Genomic DNA, 23,609 nt, shown 5'->3' with positions numbered 1-23,609 from the left:
GTTGGGAGGTGCTTTCCTGCTTGCAAGAGGATGGAGCACCCGGGGAATCATGGCCCAGGCTGGATCAGAGCCTGCGGAGTGTGCAGGGAGAGCAGCTCCCGGCGCTGCCTCTCTGCTTTGAAAACTGCCCAGAAATCGTTGCAGCCTCTTTTCACTGTGTTTTTCTTTCTTTGAAAACAGGAGTGGGAGGAGGGGTTGGATGTTGGCGTGTAGCCTTGGAGACCGAAGCCGAGGAATATTGAATGGAAACCCAAACACGGGGCTGCCTGTGAGCTCCAGGCCTGGCGAGGAGATCGGATCTGCAGGGACGGCTCTCCCTGGCTCCGGAGCCTCCCACGGCTCCCAGCACGGCTCCCAAGTGCCACTTCCAGCTGTAGGAGCAGCCGGTTCAATAGGACACATCCCTGACAGTAGAAGTAGCTCCCACAAGTTGCTAATTCCCCCTCTCATCCCTCTGTTCTGAGGGTCTCGACCACCTCTTCACCGAAGCCAGCTGACTGACCAACACAACCAGTTTAAGCCGCTGTGTGCAAGGCTTGAGTTCTTTCCCTGTCCTGAACAAGGGCTTATAAGCCTAAAATTTGCCCCTTTTCTCAGCTTCATTCGTCCATTCTAAAAAAAAAAAATCATTATTTTTTCCCTCCAAACCTTGTCCTTCATTATTTCAGACCATCGTAGCTGCAGGAGCATTTTAACTCTTTGCCAGCTTGGCCATTAAACACAGAGCAAATGCTGCTGATCTAACTCGCTAAAATTCTCCGTGACTTTTCTGCATCGTTTGATTTGATCCAGAAAAAAAAAAAAATCAAAACCAAAAATCACACAGAAATGAATTGCTGGATCAGAGAGCTCCTGATACCGCCCCGATTCCAGCTCCTTTAAGCGTCAGCCACTTCCTTATCAAGACGCCTTTGCGGCTGGAGGTCTTGGAGATGAGAACCAGGAGCCCGTTCCAGGAAGAGCCGGGCTGGGAGCGGAGCCCCGCGCCTGGAAAGCGGCTCCGTGCATTCCTCACGGTCCCGCTCCGGCTCCGGCCGTGCCCCGCAGGGGCAGCCCGAGCTCCTGGAGCCCTTTCCAAGCATGGAAATGCCCTCGGAAAGGAGCCTTGGGTCCGAGGGGTGGCTGCCATCACAACCAGAGCAGATCAATCTGACATTCGGCTGCTTTCTGCCGGCTGTGCCTGTGAAAGGAGGAGCACCGGGCAGCGGGGTTGGTGTCTATTTGTTTATTTAGCATGGATTTCATCCATATCCGTCTTTTTTTTTTTTTTTCAAACTGTTCTCTCTCTGTGGGCTCTGCTGAAGAGCTTGTAAGTGCTCTCCCAGCTGGGCAGGTTTGAGGGAAATGGACACAGAGATGTTCTGGGCATTTCTGCAGCTCCTGAGCACAGCTCCGAAAGGACCTTCCTTTCCCCAGCAAGAAGGAAAGAAAAAAGCAAGGAAGGAAAGTGCAGCAGAGCTCAGCTGTTTCTATAACAAACCCTCATCATCACATCTCCAGGTTGCCCAGTTCCCTATCTGGCAGCGAAAATAGCACCCAAACCTTTAAGTTAGTGAGCTTTATTTAGGAAATAAATAAAATCATAAGAAAATATGAATGATTTTAATAAATACAGCACTTGTCAAAGTGATACAGCCAGGAAAAGCATAATATATTTAGGTAAATTACTCCAGTGTCATGACAGGGGCTGGCACATAGCTGGAAAAAATCACTTTCTGTCCCTGGAAGAACATTTGAAAGATGGAATAGAGGAAAAGACACACAGATGTGATGGCAAAGAATATCCAGTTCCTTCCCAAAAATCTTTGATAGATATTTGTTTATGGGGTGGGTGGTTTTGAAATTTGATGCTTTATCACAACTCATTATTTTAAAGGCTGTTGCCAAGATAGAAGTGAGAGATTTTGCACACATGCAGACGGTCCCAAGCTTGTCTCAGTTATTAAAAAAATTATTCATTCTTTACCTCCATTAGAAAACCCAAAAAGAACAAAACCATTTCCAGCAGTTAATTCTATTTTAGCGTGCAAAGAAACTTAAACATCAGAGCACACAAAAGGAATTAAGCAAAAAAGAAATCAATGATTTCTAATAAGTCACCTGCCTTGAAGGTTCAGGAAGTGACTGGACATTAAACCAAACTACTGAGGGGCTCTGACCCCACCTGGAGCAGAGCTCTGGCCTTCCCAGAGCTCTGTATCCACAGTGGGAAAGTCCCAGGGCTCCTTTGGAAATCCAAGAGGTGATTCCCCCAAGGCACAGTGTAATCTGGTCCTTGTCTGCTGATGCAACACAACATCTCCTTACAGAGCACTGAAAGAGGGGTCTGAAATAAACAGCAAGAAATAAATCCCCTGGGGAAGGGACTGCAGCCACCAGCGCTGGCCATGCTCTTGGCTTCCAAGGTCATGGGGAAGCACAGAGACACCTGATCTGAGCCTCAGGGGAAGGAATCTGTCCCTGCTCCCACTGGGGAACAGCCAAAATCCCCCCCTGCAGCTGCCAGCCAGCGAGGGCTGACAGGAGCTCCCTCCCTCCCTGCTGGGAAAGGGAGCTGCACACCCTGCAGGGCTGCCCGAGGATGAGACTGCTCAGCCTCACCCCACAAACCTGTCCATCCCAGGGAAGGGAATCCAGCCACACCCCCTGCCAGGCACCCTGGCAGCACCACAGCCACAGCAGGGCCAGCTGGGAGGAAGAACAGCCCCTTCTCCACGAGTGTGGGGTGGGGGTGACTGAGACTGACACCTAAACCATGAGAATTGGCTGGTTTGGTGAAACAATCCCATTCCAGCAGCTGCTGCACAGGGGCAGCTCCAGGTGATGGCAGTGGGTGCAGGGGATGCAGGCTCAGGCTCTGTGCATTTTGTATACACAAAAACTAGCACAAGCTCTCAGACTGATGGCTTTTTTCTCATAATCTGTTGACATTCAGCAGGTGACTTCTGCATACCAGCGTATTTCAGGATTTGCTAATTTGTTTCTATGATGCATTTAAGGAAAAGCGTGTCCTCTTTTACGTAGGCGTGCTTGGGGGACTGCAGTTTGGACAAGGGGAGGAACATGGGGCAGCCACTGGCCACATTCATGTCATTCACTGGCCTCTGGAACGATGCAGAAGTCAGGTCCGGGCGAAAGGCATCAATTATGTGTTCCCTGTTATTTTGGTCAAGCAACATAAATGTCACCTGAAAAACAGAATGTGGCAACGAGGAGTTACTGGAGTGAAAAACAAACCAAGCAGGGACAGAAGTGCTGCAAAAGCAGCTGGATGCTCCACTGATAATTGAATACAAACTGTAACGAATGTTTCCAACCTGCAAGGTCAGTTCATGTGAACTCCCAGATGGAGTTTTTAAAACTTTGCTACCCATAAAACAAAATTAAATTAAATCAAGGAATTATTCCTTGGTAGAGAACTGCACAGTCCAAAGGCTTTTTTCCTCTCTCTCTCTCCTGACAACTTAAACAGCCCCTGGGTTTGGTTCCAGTCATTACATTTATTCTGTTATTGTGGTTTGGAATCAGAACAAACAACTCAGCTGCCCGTGCACAAATATGTGAAAGACACAACCTAAATATCAGTATAGAATCTCCCCACCTCATTACCCCCTTTATTAACTCACTGTTCTTTAGTTTGAAACACGAAAGGTCTGTGATAATCTTTTAATACAGTGAGGACTGGGAACTTTGATTTCTATTTTCTTGGCTGCTAACTCATAGCGAAGCTATTTACAGGAAAAGCTTACAGAATTATTACCCCACAAAGGCAAGTGCCAGAGCAGAGATCAGGCCCTGCCATGGTTTGTCTGCTTTTCTAACCACTGTTGCCATTATCAGACCACACTTAGGGGAAAAAATAAGATCAGGATCACATCAGATATCTGTGGCACCTTTGTAAGTGGAACTCTCACCTCACCCTTCTGATGCCTTCAGGCAGCAAATCATAATTGCCTCCTAAACTGATATTATCTATGTTTAGCAAGAGCCAGGAGAAAATGTGTCTGTGGCTTTAGCCCAGGTGGACACAGGCTGGAGTATTCCAAACACCACGTTCCGGTGTCTGAAAATCCTACCTGGCAAAGCTTGGAGTATCAGCAGGAGCAGCTTTCCCTGCAAGGGACTCCAGAGACAAATTACTGGCCAGGATGGCATGATGGCTCCTCACCTTTGGAAAGGGATGTGGAAAAGCACTCAACTTCCACTAAATTCCAGAGAAAAAGTCACCTTGTGTTGACCTCTGGCTGGGATCAGATATAGAAAGCTTTCCCTTCTCACCTTGTGCCTGAAAGGCCACGGGAGCAAAGCGTCGTAGTCTCCTTTCATGACAACGAAGAACAGGGACATGTGGGTTCCTTTCCCTGTCCCATCCCCGTTCAGGTACACCCTCAGACACACCTTGTAGCCATACTTTGCAGTGTAGAAAGCTGAAAATCAGAACTCTTCGTTAGTAAACCTTTTTTTGGGGGAAGAAAAAGACATAATGAGTGTTCTGGCATATGGGAAAAGGTAATGTGTGATGTGGTTTGCTCTCGCAGAAAGGACAGACAAATCAGTACTCTCTGGAGATTATAAGCAATGAAAATCCAGTGGTTGGAATTCTTTTAGTGCCTCAAACCTTGGTGACAGTTACCTGTTATCAGCCACACAAGCACATTTTACCTAATCCAATTATTTCCCACATGGGAAAGAGCTGCAGCCGGAGCCACGTGGTGCCAGCAGGCACCGAGGTGAGGGTTAGGAGGGATGGATCCACTGCAAGCAGCTGTGGTGGAGGGCAAAGTGCAGTATGACAGCCTAAACTAAAGCACAGCCCTCTGGAAAAGCACATCCCAGTCCCCTGATCTTTGCATAAACAGCATCTTGGTTTAAGGAGCTGTTTTAAAGATCCTCCTGCTGGGACGAGCAGAAAGAGGCAGAGTTCTGGAGAAATGCGGGGGATTCTGAAGGACTGGGGTTTGTGAACACACACCTCCATCTTGTGCTTTACCTGGGGAATACAAACCGACTGTCCTGCCAGTCACAGAGTCCTGGAGCTTCCTGCCAACATCTGTTATTTTCCAGAGGAAGATCCCGTCGTAGGAGGCTTGTTCGGAGAACAGCAGGCTCTTGTGCAGGCTGCTCAGGCCCGCGTCCTTCTGCGTCAGGCACCGGTGCAACTCTGCAATCTAGGGAAAAAACCAGCCCTCAGTCAGCCCCCTGCTCCAGGCTGTGCTGCAGGGGTGGCTGAATCCTTCTGGAGTCCTCATGTTCTGGAAGCTCTGCTTTGATTTCTTTCCAAGTGACAGCTATGTGTCAAAACATACATGGAGATGTTGTTTGGGCCTCCAGGCAAAGTGCTGCTTTGTAAGAGGATCAGGCAATTAAACAGCTCTTTTGCTTGCTCACAGTCTGATCGTGGCAAATTCTGAACACTCAAAACCCTCAGGAATATCTCACTACCTAAACGTGGATTTAGAGAACAAATTTTAGAGAACCCTGTTTGAAAATGCATCAAACAACAAAAGGGTCCTTGAGATGTGTCCAGAACTTAACACTTCACAGCTCAAACTCCCCGTCCTGATCCCTACCCCACCTCTCCCTGACGTGTGTCAGTGTTTGTTGTCTATAGAACAAGCACCCAGACAATCCTTGCTGTATTTACCTTCAGCTCAAGGCCCCGTATTATGTTCTGGTCCAGTTCGCTCTGTCTCCGGAAGGCCAGGATTTCCAAATTAGAGCTCTCCACCTCCTTATTGAGCACTGCCACAATGTTCTCAAACACATGCAGCTTATTTTCTAGCTCAGAAATCACTTTCTCCCTCACGAGTTGTTGCAGGACAGACTCATCTTCAGGAACAGAAGATCCAGGGAAACAGTCCACCTCTGGATCCCCACTGATTTCCAGCCCTGCTGGGATCTGCAGGTCAGAGATGCTTTTTCCTGCACTCTTCACTGGGTTCAGCTCTGACTGCGGGTTGAAGCCCGGTGCAGCTTTGGCAGCAGAGCACAAGGTTCCCTTCAGCTGCCTCATGTGCTGCAGCAGGAGCAGCATGTGGGCCCCCACTGCGGATTTCTCGTGCTCCTTTATCTTCTCTTTGCTTCCCTGGAAGGAGACAACACCGTCAATGCACCCTCTGTGAGCACCACAGCTGGCCTGGGGCCAAACCCAGCAATCCTGCAGCTCCTTGGGAGATGGAAAAACTGCAAGGTGCAGGAGCAGCTCCATCATCTGGCACCAGAAGTGCTGATTCTGTTTTCAGAGACACTACCCTGAAGGGAATGTCCAAACCAGGGTGGAACATTCCTGAAGGGACCTGTTTCACTCACCCTAAATGTGCAGCCAATTTCAGAGAAACGACATCCGTCCTTGTTGGTTGAGGATGTAGAGTGGCTCTGCCAAAAAAAAAAAAAAAATGCAGAGGAAATAATTAAATACTAATTGCAAGGAATTCTTTTATTTCCCTACAAACAGCTAAGCCACAAACCCAGCAGCTATAAATCAGATGAATCCAAGTCAAGGTATTTCCACAGCTTCTGGTGCCCAACCAGCTTTGAAAATTGATGGTAAATCAATTAAGAGTGTGGTTGATTGCAAGTCTCTTGCACACAGCCTGGCAGTGAGGTGTCCATCTAACAGACCCCATAATGGCAGAACAGAATTGAATGAACCCCAGGGATCACCTGGTAACAACTTCTCATAAGTCAGATGCTTTAAATACACTGCTATACAGCACACTCCTCTTCTGCTCACGTGGCTCTCACTCAGTGTGTAAGAGGAAACAAATATTTGCCCATTTTACAAGACTAACTGAGAAGATAATTTAGTGAAGGTAATTGTGGGGGCAGGGAAGGGAAGGCAGTCAGCAGAGCTTTGCTGGGATGTGAAGAGCACCCAGATACAACTGCTGGATCTGAAGATGCTCTCAGGTGTTCATGTAACCTAAATGAAATAAATAAAGCTGCATTGCACTCACTCCTCTTTCACCCACCTTCTCCTTTGAAGCTGTTTCTGTTTGCACAGGTTTTTGTTCCTTACCTAAACTGCCTTCACACAAATGCTCCTGTCATTAAAACAAGAAGGATAAAAATCAGTATTTAATTATTGACCTGCAAGGTGACCCTGGGATATTGGATACAAGATTGTCAATGTCCAGGTCTTGCCAGGTTCAAACCAGAGTTATGTGAACACACACAAAATGTACACTCACATACCTGCAGTGACAAGCAGGGGGTTACAGAACAGGAAGCAACAATGACCAGCAGAACAGGAAATTCAAATATATACACAGATATATATATGAATATAAACAGGTTACAGCACAGGAAACTCCAATATAAATTCTAATACAAATATAATTCAAATATAAACTCCTCTTGCATTGACTTCATACAGTTTGCTCAATGTGCAGCCCCTTCTTGCATCCTGCTTATGAACATTTTGGAGGCTGGAATCCAAATTTTCCATCATGATGTGCTAATGCAAAATGCATCACCACTTACGGGAGGCTTCCTGCCATTTCTGGCTCCAAGAAAGGTAAAGTGATCCCCCTGCCATTGGTCCCTGCATCTGTAATATCTGTATTTAACACAGCAACTGTCGGCTTTCCATTCACACTCCTTGGAGGGGGTGGCTTTAATCTTCATAAACTCCTTTGCATATCACTTCTGAGGTTTCCCTTTCGATTCTCAGAAATGCAGCCACGGGGTTTTCTCACTCTCTAACTAATTTTTAAACACTCTTTGTCTTGCCATTGAACAAATTATGCCTTTATCTTATTCATTTCGACTCTTTTACTCCTTCAGATCATCAATTCCTTGAGGGGGAGAGGGACTGGAGAGGAGTTTATTTAAAATAGAGAAATGTAAAAAATCAAAAGACCTGCAACTGAATGAATAAGAGGAACAGAGCAGGAACAGAGCCCAAAATTTACTCCCAGAGGGTTGTGGACACATGGAATACCCACAAATAATCAAAATTCTGAAGTCGGTACAAATTTATTAAAGCAGATCATGTAACCAGAATTCTACAAATACTAAAGGAGAGAGAGAAAAAGCCACACCTCAAGGCCAACCCCCTGCTCAGTTGCCACGGTTTCCCAACCAAAATATGAATTAGGTGGCAGCTAAGTGGGATGAGTGGGAGGAAAACAGCTCTGAAGCCGCTGGAGCTGCGGTGTCAGAGACCCCTGGGCAGAGAAAGGTGCTCAGGGAACGCACCCAGCTCAGGTTTCCTCCTCCAGCCCGAGCCTGCACTCACGGAAGGCTGAGAGGGATTTAGTGTTGCCACCTTCTGGTATTTACAGTTTTGGGAAACACCGGATTTAGCACTGGGAAGATGTGCCTGGGTCCAGATTCTCCTCTCTCTGTAGGTTAGTAAAGGATGAAGAGCACAGGCAAAAGCTTCCCAAGGAGTAGATTTTAACAGAGCACCTGATTCTTACCCCAGGAGGAGTCTTAATTCCTTACAAATCTCTCAGCTCAGTATTTGGAAAGGCATCAATTTGTGACACTTTGGACATGCAGAGCTACCCACTACTACTTACATCTCTGAAATATTCACATGTGGGTCTTTAATCACTCTGCCCAACTCCAAGGCTGGCAATTATTCCCTTGAAATCATTTAGAGGGAACAATATTCATTGTTTTGAGCAAAAACCATTAAAATATACAAAGCAAATATGTTTGAATAGTCACTGAGATATTAGTGGCAGATTCAGAGTATGATCTTCCTGGTCTATGGACACTGCTGATAATTTGGAGATTTATACCTCGTCAGATCTAACAGATTCTGACAGAATCCTGCCTTACACGTTTGTGGGTGGTTTTAGTTTGAATAAACTTCAGTCACTTTCAAGATCCCTTCCCTGCCTGTCTGTGCTTTTCTGCTTCTCTCTTACCTCATACTGGGACAAGTTTTGAGCCAGGAGCTGAAACCGGGGCTGCCCAAGCCCTGGGGGAGCACATGGGTACTCTGTCACATCACCAGCAGATTATCACAACCATTTTTCCCTCCAACACATGTGTGGAAAAATGATCAAACTCAGGAGTATTAAATATTCCCCAAGTGCAATGAAATCAGGATGGAAAAATGGCATCACCAATTATTTAAACCATTAACATAAAGACTTTATGTGAGAGAGAGATGTTCTTACCTGGTATTCAGAGCTGGCCAAGCTGCACTGGCACTGCTGACACACTGTCACATTATTGACACATCCATTTTCCAAGTGATCTGCCAGCTTCCTCCTCATCACCACATGTCCACAGCCAGTGTGACAAGGGATCAAAGCATATTCACATAAACTCTGATGCTCCTGGAAGTAAAAAGTTATAAAGCAACATGTAAAGTGCTGATTCACATTTATCTATAAATAGTCTCTGTTCTGGCAGCTCTGATCTGCATTTCTTCTGAGCTTGGGTAAAGTCCCACTGCTCAAAGTTACTGAGATTACTGGTGAAAAATTCACCAACTTTACTGGGGCTTTTTTTGCTAATTATTAATTTAAAAAAATCCCAAAACCAAAACCAAACAACTTTTGGTAAATTCAAACACAAGGCCTCCCTTAAACAGACTCTTAGGGCTTTTGTTTAAAAACAACATGATCGTGGTCCCAGCTTTCTCCCTTGTATTCACTATTCACATTTGCATGGCAGATTCACAAACCGTGCTCATTTAAATATTTTACCTGGAGCATTTCAGATCAGTCTGAAAAGAATGATGAATACAAGCAATACATTGACACAGGAGGGAATTATTTCTCCTGTAAAACATGCTAAGGACATTGCCTGAACAGTGTCCTGCAGACTGAAGTACTCTGCCCTGTCACAACCTGCTTGTAGCAGCCTTGCATTTAAGTAATAAGGAAACCCCTGGAAGAAATATCAAGCTGATGTAAATTTGTGCAATGTGAATTTCATTCAGGATGTTCTGGATTTGGCCAAAGCCCTACTAAAGGTAATCACAGAACCACAGAATGAGTTGGGTTGGAAGATCATCCAGTTCCACCCCCCTGCCACGGGCAGGGAACCTTCCATGGATTAATGGCACGTTTTTAGATACTGTGCTGGAATAAACCACAGTACTGACACTGATTCTAATTAATTGTATTAATTTGTGTCTCCTGATATCCTGGTTTCGTTGCCTCTCTGTCCCCATTCCAGTAAAAGTGCATATTAATCTGAATAAACTCTCTTTAAACATACTTCAAAATCTTTCATGATGCCAGACCAGCTGCATCCAAGGGTCACACAGTGGACTCTGAGTTCAGAAATCTCTTTATTAATGGCAGCATCACCAAAAGCCTGGAAAGAAAACAAAGTGAGGAAAAAACCACTGGTGAGAAAATACTCCAGCATGCATTCTTGGAATGGGACTAGGGTGACAGAAATCCACATCTTGATAAATCCTTTATTTAAAAAAAAAATACTGTCCTGCACAAGACTCAGTGATAGGGCAAGTTAATCTCAGTGTTAATTATTAAATTAAATATAATTATTAAATCATTTATTTCTTAGCATTCAAAAATAATCTATCTGACTTGACTTTAATTTATTGAAAATAAGCCCAGCCAACTACAGCTCTTATTTTACATTTCTTTTCACAGGAGCTGAAATATTTCACATGCAGCGAAGGTGCTGACAGGACCCTGACTATGGGGTCCCTTAATGAATGCATTTCATTATCGGGGTCATTAACACCTCCTAAACGTGCTGCAGAGAGGACTTGAGAGTGCTCTGCACGAAGAGCACTGCTCAGATCGGGGCTGTTTCCATTTTTGCAGACACTGTGTGCTAAAAAAATATGAACCAGATGGAAGAGGGGTTTGTTCTTTGCACTACGTCAATTTTTATGTTATTTAAACGTGAGGAATTGTACAATTGTTATGTAACTTATGAAATACTGCACACTTCAATATTACACCTTGCACTAAAAGAGGTACCCTGGCACAAGAAGAAGCCCTGCCACAGTTAAAGGCATTTTTTTGGATACTCTGGAGGTAAGTACAGTGCAGAGAAATGCAGATTTCACATGGAATAACACAGAGCAAGGACTGGGAGGGGAAAGCTTTACAAACAGAGGGAGGAAAGTATTTATAAATGATGCCCACATTTCAAAGTTCCTGAAGATGCACCCAGCATTTGTTGGAAATGATGTACACAGGCAGATCCTCCTCCCTTCCTGGTGCCTGGCTTCATCTGGACACCCAGCAGGCAAAGGAAGGTGCCAGGCAGCCCAGAGTGGGGTCTGTTTACAACCACCCACCCACAGACTGTGCAGAAATTCCCAGCACACTCAAGGAGAATCCCACAGCAGAGAAATCCCAAACTGACAGTCAAAGCAGAAGTTCATAAGGGTTCAGCTGCACCTATTTGTGTATGAAATCTGTTATTGGGAAATTCATTGCAGAACTGAGGATTTTTTTTTTTCCTGGGATATTACCAAGTTCAGCATTAACAGCAGATCCATTATTTTGCTGCTTCCTAAACTCCTAAACTTCTATGCCACTCTCAGCTGCCTATTTGTTTTATTTTTTTCCTAAAAAATTTAGACAAATTGTGTGTCTGTTGATATCCCTGCATGTAGTCAGAGAGGAGGGAAAAGCACAAGCTGGGACTGGGCATTATGGCCCAGTTTGTGTTTGGGATATAGAACAGCACAGCAATTTGCCTGGAAAATCACACAAGAAGAGATCTGCACCATTAAATTACAGATGAAACATTTGCCAGGGCATAGATTGTATCAATTATTATGTTCAGCTTCATGTTTGAAGGGTACAAGAAACCATGAGGTTGGAAAATCCATTAAAATACTTCCTAAGGATAATAAGTAACAGCTAAGACATATTATTACAAGTAGGAAAGCACCAGTTACTTTGAGACAATAAAAAGTAATCATATGGGAGAGTTTGGGATTTTACAGTGCAGAACCTGGGTTTGGAAAGTCCTGAGGCTGCCATTACACTTTTTTTAATCAAAAACTCTGGGAAATCCAAGTTATTAAAGCCTAAGTTAAAATGTGTAACGATCAGCTGCTATTGCCTTTGATATTATTCCCTTCTGAACTCCAGTCCAATGATGACTACAGAAAATGGTTAATAATAAATTAATGACCTGTGAACTACAACTTACCCTTTCTTCTGCCAATAGGCTTTCCTCACTTAAAGTGTTGGGATCTTCCTCTTTACATTTCTGGCAAATTGCATTTTTATTGTTTCTGGCAAAAAGAAAGAAGAATTAAATAACAATCCATTGGTGCACTGCAGTTTAGGAGGTATTTTATAGGCACTGACACAAACCCATGGAAATTGTAATTTCCACTCAGAATCCATAGTCTTTGTTCATGAAAAGGCCAGTTCTTGAACACACTGATGTCAAAGAGGCTTTGCTCTTCTGTTTTTCAAGACCAGGACTCTGCCCATTAATCTTACCTGTATTTCACTAAAATAAGGGCAGCCTGGACCATAAATAGGAATAAAGATGGAAAGCTATTTATCTCATGAATGATGCAAAAACTCCAAGTAGGAAAGATAATGTGAAAACTTAAGTCTTCTAAAGCACAGAAAATGCCCATTTTGTTCAGACAGACATAGATATATATGACATTATGTTCATTAAAATCCTATAGCATCCCTTATCAAAAGACTGTAAAGTGCCATGGAAGGACTAAGTCAGCCTTGGACCAGTTCTTCAAGGTTAAATCAGAATTATTATGTCACAGACAGAAAAACTCTGTCAGGCCCCATAATCCACCCCACAGATTTCCATGGTGGAAACAAGGAGGAGGCAGAGAGTATCCTGCAGTCCACCATGGAAAATCCTGCCATCCAGGAAAGTGACAGCAGGCCAGGGAGCCACAGAGTCATCCCTGAGCTCAGAGGCACAACCCAGCTCTCGGGAATGCTGCAGCCACGGCCGTGGCCCTGGCAGTGACCCTGGGCCAGCCCAGGACGTACCTTACGATCCAGGTGAGGCAGGCAGAGCAGTACCTGTGCCCACACAGCGTCTGCAGGGCTTTCTTCAGGATGTTGTTGCAGTTGCTGCACAGGTACTTCTGACCAGGCACGTCCTCACAAATGTTGGTGGGGTATCCGAAAGGAAACTCGTTTTCATCAGGAGAAGAGCCGGGGGTGTCCTGCAGGCTCCTGGGGGTCTTCTCGGCCATCTGAAATGAGCCCTGTCCAAGAGAAGGAAAAAACCAGGTGCTCAAACACAGTACACAGTTGTTTCGATGTGAGAGGATGTATCAAAGTCCTCCAGCAGCCTCAAACCCGAGCAGTGACAGTGCTGTGTTTAGCTGGGTCTGCAGTGACAGGCACGACCAAATGTCACAGTGGGTTTTGACCTGGTACCAGCAGGAAATTACAGCTTTAAAATTTCCCTCCAACACTACACAAAAATAGACAGCGTCCTAAAAAGGGGTATTGTGGTTTTCTTTCTTTTAAGAGTTTTTAGCTAGTAGAAAGATGAGCTACAATCCCGTCAGTCCCCATCACACAGAATTGTTTCTGTAGAGTAAATCCCCAACACCATGCAATTCTCAGCAGCCAAAATATGTGATTTCATTTCACAGACACAGAAACTGAGCAGCTGGTGTGTTGACAGTGACTTTCCTAAAGCCATAAAACTCGTGGTGAAATAACAAAGGAAATACCAAGTCCGCAAGCCCTTAATGCTGTGCTCTTACCAGGCGCACCTGGAGCCACACGCGCCATATTCACTTTGGTTTAATAAATAAGAGCTGTGCAGTGGGATATTTTTGGAAATGCAGCCAAAACTGATTCTGGTGTCTCTTGGAAAGTTCAAGGAAGGTTTTCACCCAGGGAACTGCTGCAGTTTGATCATAATAATGCCTGTATAAATCTTTTTTTTCCCCATAACAGTACTGACACCCCACAACCTGTCACAGTATTACCGATAGTCACGCTAAGAAATCTGAAAATGAATGAATCAAGGCTGCCTTGGGCAGGCCGGGCTGGCGGTGTGACTGCCGTGAGGTGGACATGGCACACCCTGGGGTTGTCCCTGGGTCTCGGAACAAACAGCGTTTGCCATGGCCTGCTTTAGCCAATTCCCATGGTCCCTGCAGGCATCTGAGCGGGAGCTCGGCAGCGACAGCAGGGGCTGCACAACCTGCCAGAGCCCTAAATTAAACCCGGTAACACAATCGTAATGGAAGCGGACCGGGGCTGTGGTGGCTGGGTGCCCGGGAGGTCGGGGCAGACGAGCCCCGCCGCTCCCCCCGCCCGCGGCCGCGCTGGCCCAGCCCCGGCTCCTCCGCACCGGCACCGCCCGCAGCCCCGGGCACGGAGCGCTCCGGCCGCCCCGGCTCGGGGCTTCCTCCGCCCATCCCGGCTCGGCGGGGCGGAGAGCGGCCGGGACCCCCGGGCAGCCCCCGCTGCCCTCCGGGCGCTCCCGGGGCGCGGTTCGGGCACCGGGCCCGTGTGTCCGGGGCCGCGGGCGGTTCTCCGCAGCGGGAGGCTGCGGCGGGGCCCGCTCCCCTCCGTCCCTCCGTCCGTCCCTGCCGCTCCCCTCCGTCCCTGCCGCTCCCCTCCATCCCTCCCTGCATCCCTGCCTCTCCCGTACCTGAGCCCGGCGGCCCCGGGCGGGCGCTCACCGCGGGTACCGGAGCTGCGGCCGGGCGGCTCGGCTGGATTTCGGCGATGCTGCCTCGCTCCGGCCGGGAGGAGCGGGGAGCCCGAACCGCGCCCCGGGGCCGGCGGGAGCGGGGCTTCCCCTGCTCGGGGGACCGGCGCTGTCCCGGGCCGCGGGGACGGGGAACTGACTGAGGAAAGGCCCCGCGGAGCAAATTCCCCCGGGCCGGCTGAAATGCAGAATCTGGTGGCTGGTTCCTGAAAGCGGAGTGATGCGGGTCTGCCATGGTGGCCGGGGACTCAGTTCCCCCTGGGCGCTCGGGGCAGCCCCTGCCCCAAATCCGGGACGGGAGCCCTGAGTCCCTCTGGAGCCTCCGGGAAACCTCGCCGGGGAAGCCCCGCTGTGCCTCAGCCGCCAACGCAGCTCGGGGGTAGCACAGCGGGGTGACACAAGAGTTCAGTAATGTCTGCAAAGCCTTCTTAGAGTGCAGAAAAGATTCTACAAAGCGAAGTTTCATATTCAGCAGAAGGTCCTCTTTGCCCCTGACACAGCTCACTTTGCTGCCACCCTACCTAGTTCTGACAGAGGATTCAGTCAGAAAAAGAGTCGTACATGCAAATCTGTTCACTCTTCCTTGTGGGGAATATCCCTGAGGGTGAGGCCCTGCTCAGAATTAAGAATAAAAGCAGAGGTGTTTCTCTAGGTGCTTCACTGGCTCGTTAATTGCTGCACGGACAAGAGCCACCAGCTGCAGGTACCTGTGGGTGTGTGGAGGCTGCTGAGGGATTTATTGTACAGCAGCGTTTGCCTCCAGTCTGGCACCTTCCCGTGCTGGGTGTGCACAGACATCCATGACAGACACCCATGACAGACAGACATGACAGACAGACATGACAGACACCTCAGTTCCACTTCCTTCCTCTCTCTGCTGATCTACAGCGTATCTGTAGCTGCTGATCTGATGTAGATCCAGATGTAGATCTGTAGTTCAGACTCATCAGGGCTGGGTATTAACTCAAGGCTACAAGGAAGCTGTGATACAGCCCCAGTTAGGCCTTGGCCTGAAACATTTGCTCTCACTTGGGTTGTTAAAACTCATTGTAAGTTAATTTGGCCCAGGCAGTTTCTGCCAGGACGTGAGTTAGTTTCTGAAAGAGATTTTAAAAGATTTCTGGATGTGGTTTTTTGAACTTTGACTATATAAAGAGGTGTAAGATGTTAATTTTAGAATGATCAGTGTTACACCACAGGGTCAGGTTTAGGGATGAAGTGGCAGCTCTATCTCTTCCCCGTGCCCTTAACTCACTCCTCTTTTGCTTTGAGACTTCTTGAAAGCTTCAGTGATTCTACTACACCTCTGTCTCCAAAGGTGCTGAATTACACAAAGAAACTAAAGATAAGGTTTTGGTACTTTCCAAACTAGAGAGATTTCCTGTGGTAAATTTCCCCCATATGAGATCAGTTAACTGAAAACAGGATGTGGCTCAGGGAGAGATTAAAATTTGAAGCTTGACTTTATTGTAGAGCCATTCCACCAGTGCTCAGCATTGCAGGGCACTGTGTTACTATTTAAGGGGAATGACTGTTTTATATCCTAGGGAAAAAGTGCATAAGAGAATATATTAACATATTTAATATTACCTTTTAAAAGTAAGCCAAGGTCTTGGATTTTTAATGCAACAGATTTCATAGGACACTTAAAATGGAATTTAGGCTCAGATGCTCTGGGTTTTTAAGGCTGTAGTCAAAATGAGAACTGCATTTCAGAGAGATGTTTAAGATAGGGATGTCTCATTCTATGGAAACTTAATTTTCAATTAGTATAAATTAGCTGGAAATGTGCACTTGTTCCAGGAAAACCTGAAAAATGGGTAGAAGGCAGGAAGGAAAATTTGCTAGTAAAAGCAAATCCAGTGCCCATGAGATTCAGTACTTCTAGGAACTGGAGTTGTGTGCTTCAAGTCAGGATTCCTGCCTATCCAGAGCTCTGATATGAAGGAGTTCTGTAACTTCCACATTATTACTTATTTTATGAATGGAGCAGAGTGTCTGCAAGATTTCATCAATTCAAGATTAAAGAAAGAAGAATCATTAAATTTGATATATTGTTATCCTCACTGAACTTGACAGCTTTGCCACAATTCAATCTCTCATCTCTAATAAAATCTTTTTACATGTTTCAGTTTTATCTGTCTCTGCCTACTACCAGTTGTAGCTCTGCTTTGTTGCAGTGATACCCTGAGGACCAGCCCAGCTCTCATTACAAGAGAAGGAAAGTTTCCCACTAAGTTTCATAAGAGCTGGACTGTAATCCTCAAAGAGACATCAGGAATCAATTTTATCTTCTTTATCCCTGCTCGGCCCCAAGATTTTTCCCAGATCATGTTGTCTGTAAGATAATATTGTCCTAGGAATTTTTTCCTCCAAAGAATAGATGCTCTGGAGCACTTCTTCAGCATTGGACAGGAGAAAAGCACCCAGAAACAGACACTATATATACGTATATGCATGTATATATGTATATCTGTGTGCCTTATTTCAGTCACTAAAGCAGTTTCCACAAGCCAAGGAATCACCCTGAAGAGGAGAGAGAAAATGAAAGTGTTTCTCTCTGTCAGTGGCCTTGATGGTTTTCTACAAGCAGGAGTATTTCAGAGTAAATCATTGAGAGGTTTCTGAGCCTGCCTCTGACTTTAGGCCACCACGCAGATCTTCGTTACATTAAGAGGCTTCCTGGTGGAATCGTGCCTCAGCCACTGTCCCCCCACACCAGGACAAACGTGGGGTGCCATGTGTGGGCCCAGCATGGACCAGTTTGTGCCAGTTTCCCCAGCTGAAGCTCAGCTCTCCGCTGCAGCCCGGCCACATGAAGGGTTTTGCTGTACTTGTGGTTGTGCTTCTGTTTCTCTTAAAGTACACAGAGCCTGAGCTAAACTGGAAAATTCTGAGCTGCTTATTTCCATTCTTAATGCTTTGGAGAGAACTCTGGGAATGGGAGCTGTGCCCACAGGGAAGCCTGCCAAAACACTCTTCCAAAGCTCTGGATGTGACATGAAAAAACAAGTTCAGATTCAGTATCTTTTGACTCTAAACCAGCTGGGAAAATGTGGATATTCCATTGATTGACTGGGACTAATTAGTGGAAACAGAAAAAGGAAACATCAGATTTATTTAATGTCTTCATTAATTCTCATAAATGACAAGAACTGAGGGGAGAGTGAAGGTTATGGTAAATCTCCTTTAACCCTTTCAGAAGTTGCTCATTTTGCTAATAACAGTAAAAAAATAAAGACGTTTAGAAGATGTTTTCCACATGACAGAAGCAGAAAGAGACTGACTTTGCACTAACTTGCATCTCTCTTCCACTGACACCATAATTCCTTTTGCTATTGCAGAATGACTAATAGCATCAGGCTCAGCTCTCCAATAGTATTTTTTCAGCGTGATTCATAATCCTGAGTAATTTCCACACCACCACTGGCATGTCTATTTGTACCTGTATTTTACAGGCAACACACCCAGGTAACACAGAAGTTCCAAGTGTTATCTGAGGTTTCACAAGAGGAAAACAAAATTCTCTTTACAGATATTGTAATGAGAAAACAAAGCCCTCACCAAAACACTGCTGCAATAAGAAAGAAAACTCAGAGTGTTCACAAACCAAGATGCTTTTAAGGAGGACTCTCAAGGAGAAAGGAAAATAAATTTTGAGCATAGGAGGAGCCTGAATGAAAAAGTAAAGTTGGAAGTGGGGAAAGCAGGTGTAAAGAGTAACAGGTCTATTCTGAGCAGGGGAAACAGGTAAATGTTTAAACTCCTGAATAAAAAGAGCCCCCTCCTGAGGCCAAACCTCTTGGCAGCTGTGCCAGTGATGGGACTCCAAAAGCCCAAAATCCCAGACATGTTCCCAGGAGCGTCCTTGGAATCCAGCCAAGGAAACAAAACTTGTAGCTCCACATCCAACATCTGAATCATAAACTGGGTGTTGAAACCCCAAAGCCAGTGAAGGAGGCACACAGGGAATGCTCCCATCTGTCCAGGGTCAGGAGCAATGGAAGCCTGGAAGAAACCACAGCACAGCCTGGCTTTGGAGGGCAGCAGTCCGGAACTGTGGCGAGGTTTCACAAGCAAAGCCTGGGTTTCCCTGGGGCAAGATACGCACTGGAAGGAAATCCAGCATTTCCTAAATCTGGTTCTCTAAAGCCATATTTAACAGTTTTTCTTATCATGAATATCTTCAAAGCCCAGTGACTCTCCTGGGAAGTGTTTCTGGGCTGGGACTAATCCCAGGTGAGAGCTGGGCATGGGGATTGGCAGGATCAGCAAGGACACGGGACAGGGACTACACAGCAGCTCATGTAGGTTTAGATACATCCCCCCAGTTTCTGCTATAAATCCATAGAATCCTGCTAAATTATGTCACAGATTAATTTGATCCCTCATGGTTCCATAGGAAGCTTTTGATCCTACCTTGTTTTTGAGATTCCTGACCAAAACAGAAGCTTAGAAAAAAGCCACCCTTTAATAGATTGGTGACTCCAAACTTTTGGAATTACACTACTGCTGGAAATGAATGCCCATTTCTACCTCCCTGTCAGAGCCTGGGGATGAATATTCTCTAGGACCTTCCAGCAGAAGGTTTTAATGGAAAATTTGATGATTTAGGCAGTGAAAATGACATTTTTATGGCATATTGCTTTTTATAAATAATGAAGGAAACCTGGCTAATCAGACCCTGGCAGAGACAGACAACTCAGCCATGCAGTAAAGGAATGACTTCAGTCACAGCTGCCATTTAGGCCCAATCTGTCACCAACACCTCAGTTTATGTCTAAAGATTGCAAATCACCTTTCAGCAGGTACAAACTGGCACAGTGCAACGTGAATCTCCTCGAGTGGGGATGTGTGAGGTGTTCCTGACATATTTCCTCTTTGGAAAGCAATTTTCCCATTGGCTTTTTGTGCTGCAATTGAAGAAATCCTGTCTCTGCAGCTCTAGATATCAAGTATAGCTCCTTCAAAATGATTGCAACAGCACTGATTTGTTCTAGCTGAGGATGTGCTCCTCATGGTACAAACTGCAGGGAACACAGAACAGCCAGTGGAAAGAATGTGCTGTGGAGGCTCCTCTTGTAAAGCCAAATTAGACAATTCAAGTCCATGTCAGGGCTCCTTGGAAGCAGCCTCAGAGCACTAAACCCAGCTCTGAACCTCTGTGTGCTCTGGAGTCCTTTAAACTGGCACCAGTGGGGCTGCTGCCGTTAAGAGAAAATAGATTTTCCACTGTAAAGCCCAATTTTGGGGGTTTAATATCTCAGCTGATTTAAAGTGCATCAAATATAACTTTTTGTTTACTTTGCTTGTAAAAGAAATTGCCTTTTTAGTTGTCAAGTAGCAAATAAACAAAGGAACTATAGTCTGAGCCACAGCACCTTAGGAATAATCTGCATTTCGTGACTTCTAGCTAGGAATGTGGGTAAATATAACTATTTTATACATAAGCCCCTGTGTATAACAAATATTTCCTGGGATAGAAAAGAAAGGGTTGAATAGAGAAAGATTTACTCAGGATTTCTCTGCTATTGTTTTCTACACTTGAATGTTCTTTTTATGAGAGTTGTGGTGTTTAATTCAGTTTAGTATTTTCCAGGAAATCGGTTGCTGCTTAAACATGTATCCAAATTCCAAGTTCATTCAGAACTTGAAAAGCAAAATTTAACACAAGGACTGGAATTTTGTAATGATCCAGCAACTGGCAAAACCAAACTCTTAGTTCCCAGGAGAATGAAAGAGCCAAACCCAGATATTTCTCCTAATTAGAGATGAAAACATTATTAAATATCCTAAAAATTGAAAGCATATGTAACTCCTATAAGGTGGGTGTTTTACTGGAAAATAACTGACAGCCATGCCAAATTTCTGTGTGTTCTGATGTAAGAATTCAGCAGGAGATTAAGAACACATTTTGCTGGGAGACATGTCTAAACATTACCATTTACATTGACTGAAAATAAGCCTCTGTAGGTAGGGGTCAAGTGAGACAACCCACCGTGGATGAACACCAAACTGGCAGCTCTCAGACAGCAATTTTTTAAATTACAGAATAATCTTCACTCAAAATCAAAACAGGATTTCCTTGCTGTGTGTTGTTCACTCATCTCTTGCACACCCCTTCTCTAAATGGATCTACAGCCCTCTGCCAGCTGATTCCACAACTCTTTGCTTGTGGAAATGGGTGTTTGAGATTATTTATTAAAGGAGTTTTGAACTTGAAAGGAATCTTACTAAGGATTTTATTCAAGGATTTTGTATTGCTCTAGCTCTTTACTCAGAAGAGAGTCTGTCCCTACACTGAACATCCTCACTTCTGTGCAAAGATAAAAAAGAATTTTGGTGTCATATTCTGGCTTTGCATTGCCCACATGAACTGAACAAACTCACTGTGATGAAGTGAATATTTCTCCCCTTCCAGATAATTTCAGATGAGAGTGCAGCATCATAACCAAATAAAAATTATGTGGTAACTTGGACTTGCACCCTCCTAGCTCATGGGAGCATTCTTCTCTTCCACCTGGTATTTAATACATGTGCTCAGGTCAGCCAAGAAAGAACTATGACAGTCACTATGGAGGTATTAAAAAGTAGTAACATTAACCTGCAACAGGGATTTACCATTCTTCTTCTAAAATTGCTGGGTATTCCTAATTCCAAAGCATTTTTGACAGAGCACTTGCCTGAGTAAGGCTACCTAGGGCTTGTGGCATGTCCCAAAAATTATACACACAAAATCACTTCTTCCCTGCTTGGGAAACAATGGCCAGAGAAAGGCACCCTTTGGCTCTCTGCCCAAATTAGTCACAGCTCTTTGGCACAGCCCAGCAGCTTTCAGCCCAGACCAAAGTGTGAGTTTCATGTGTCACTGTGCATAACAGGGTGGAATTTGGGCTATTCAAGTCACTTACCAGCTTGGGTCATTGAGATTAATTTCTGGTTGCAATGAAAAGAGAAACTAGTTCATTTTGTGATGCTTAGCTATCTAAAAGCCAGTAAAATAGAAATGTAAATGTACAGAAATAGATATTTTTAAAAGAACTAAAGGATAACATAACATTAACCTTTAGACTTGTTATAATCCCTGGAATTCAACCAACTCGGGCCTGCCAAGAGTATCCAGGGAGAATCACATTCGAATGGCATCTGGTGAGTTTTCTTATTCAAAGGGAAATATATGAAAAAGGAATAAAAGTATAATGCCCAAACTTATTTAATTGCCCTTAGTGGGTCCTGCTTTCAGAGATAATCTGTGCAGGCAAGGTCAGTCATCCGTATTCTTGGAAAAGTGAGGATCAATGTGGGCTGCAGCACTCAGCTCTCTGGGCCGCTTCATTACCATGGAGGCAGAGCAGTCACCTCACACCAGAGGCTGCCTGGCCTTTGGGAACACTGCAGGAGTGGGGCAGGGAAATGCAAGTTTTTCTGGAAGCAGTACAGCTATTGGCTGGGGATTCAAAGGCTGGAACATTTGGAGACTTGCACATTGCACACATAAACAAGCAAGGAACAGAAAAACACTGTGTACAATTCAGAGGGAAAAGCACCGCTCTGATGTCCAGAATCCACAGCAAGCTTGGAAGTACAGAATGTATTCTGAAATAATTTCCATTTCATAATACAGATGAGTCACCTAAGCAGTGATTATTCCAAGTATTTCCATGTTTGCTGGGATTAATCCTGGGAGCTCTTTAGTGCCTCAGAACTCTCCGACCACGAGGCACTGAGGTTAGCGTGGCACTGAGTTCTAAAATCACTCCCATGTCATCTTCTCTTGTCCTGCTAACGAGGCCCTATGGAAATCTGCCAACATAACCTGCATGTGGAAGCAGATGAAGACACGGATACACCTTTCCCCCACATGGTTTTGCTGTGAAACTCAAGCCATGGCATGTGGGGAAGGTAAATCTTCCTGACACTGGTGTCGGTACACCCCTCCATCCCACACATGGCTAAATATCTGTAGAAATGTTCCCATTTAAATACATGTATTTCAAATATTTTACTGATCTCAGTGATATATTGGATAGTTAATTCCAGGCAGAAACAGAGACACAACAAATAAGATTAAAGAATTTTTTTAAACTAGTGACTGCAATTTGATACTTAAGAGCAGCATTTTTATGTGTTATTTTTAAATCAGGTTTCTGGTCCTTAGGAGCCTTTTTGTAGTCTGGCTCACTGAAAATCGATAGAACTTAAATGTCACAAGTCACCTGTGAAAACAAGACATGCTCCTTGTCATTTAAAGAGATAATTAGGTCTCACAATACACAGTCACCAGTTCAGAAGCAGAAATGTTTACAGGTGGCCTGTCTAGACAACCTCACTGAGCATTTCCCTGTACTTCTCCCTGCAATTTTAATTTATATCCAGTTATTACTGGACACAGTGTGAGCTTCTTGTGCTTCTTAGAAAGTTTGGAGCATTAAAAAAAAAGTCAATTACTCACTGAGCCAAAATTAAAAGTTGCATCATCTCTGACTATCTTCTTTCCACATCTTAAATGTTCTGGATCAAGATATTCCTAAGGGAGAGGGAAAACAGTAATTTTAAAGTTCTTGGACGTGCTGCTTTTGGGCAACTCTTCAATATAAATAAAAATGTGTGCAACTGTACTTTGTATCAAACTCTCTCCTCAGTTTTACTGGGAACCAAGTTGATTTGTGCCAGGAGCTGTGAGCAGGAAAATTGGCCCTTCATCTTCCACTTTCCTGGAGGCAAGGCAAGGTTTTTAACTGTCAAATTCAGTCATCAAATGCAAAGTAACATTTGTTTTAATCCACCTAAGTTACAGGAGATGTTGATTCAGTTGACTGTGTCTTAAAACACAAATAATGAAAGGCACACATATGATTGAAGAATTTTGTTTGGGTTTTTTTTTTTAAACAAGAAAGCAGAGCATAAAACCAGCATCAGTTACTGTCAGGAATTGAAATGCAGGAATTCAAAAAAAGAGTACAAAAGGAAAACCTAAGGGATAA

The 23,609-nt window shown here is 44.9% G+C and overlaps 1 protein-coding gene across 1 annotated transcript; it reads right to left on the bottom strand.

Moving 5' to 3' along the window:
* Positions 1-2,972: 2,972 nt before the first annotated feature.
* Positions 2,973-13,144, bottom strand: TRAF1 (TNF receptor associated factor 1; the record flags this gene model as incomplete). The annotated part of the gene is made up of 10 exons (XM_082295315.1): positions 2,973-3,188; positions 4,279-4,427; positions 4,991-5,168; positions 5,645-6,085; positions 6,310-6,375; positions 6,972-7,043; positions 9,135-9,296; positions 10,186-10,284; positions 12,112-12,196; positions 12,936-13,144. 10 exons carry the CDS (start codon positions 13,142-13,144, stop codon positions 2,973-2,975), a joined length of 1,677 nt encoding a protein of 558 aa, XP_082151441.1.
* Between the last annotated feature and the right edge of the window lie 10,465 nt (positions 13,145-23,609).

This window comes from Coloeus monedula, assembly GCF_965178545.1.
Source record: "Coloeus monedula genome assembly, chromosome: 21".
Taxonomy (NCBI): domain Eukaryota; kingdom Metazoa; phylum Chordata; class Aves; order Passeriformes; family Corvidae; genus Coloeus; species Coloeus monedula.
Note: the sequence above shows the minus strand (reverse complement) of the source record. Positions and strands in the feature narration are given on the sequence as shown.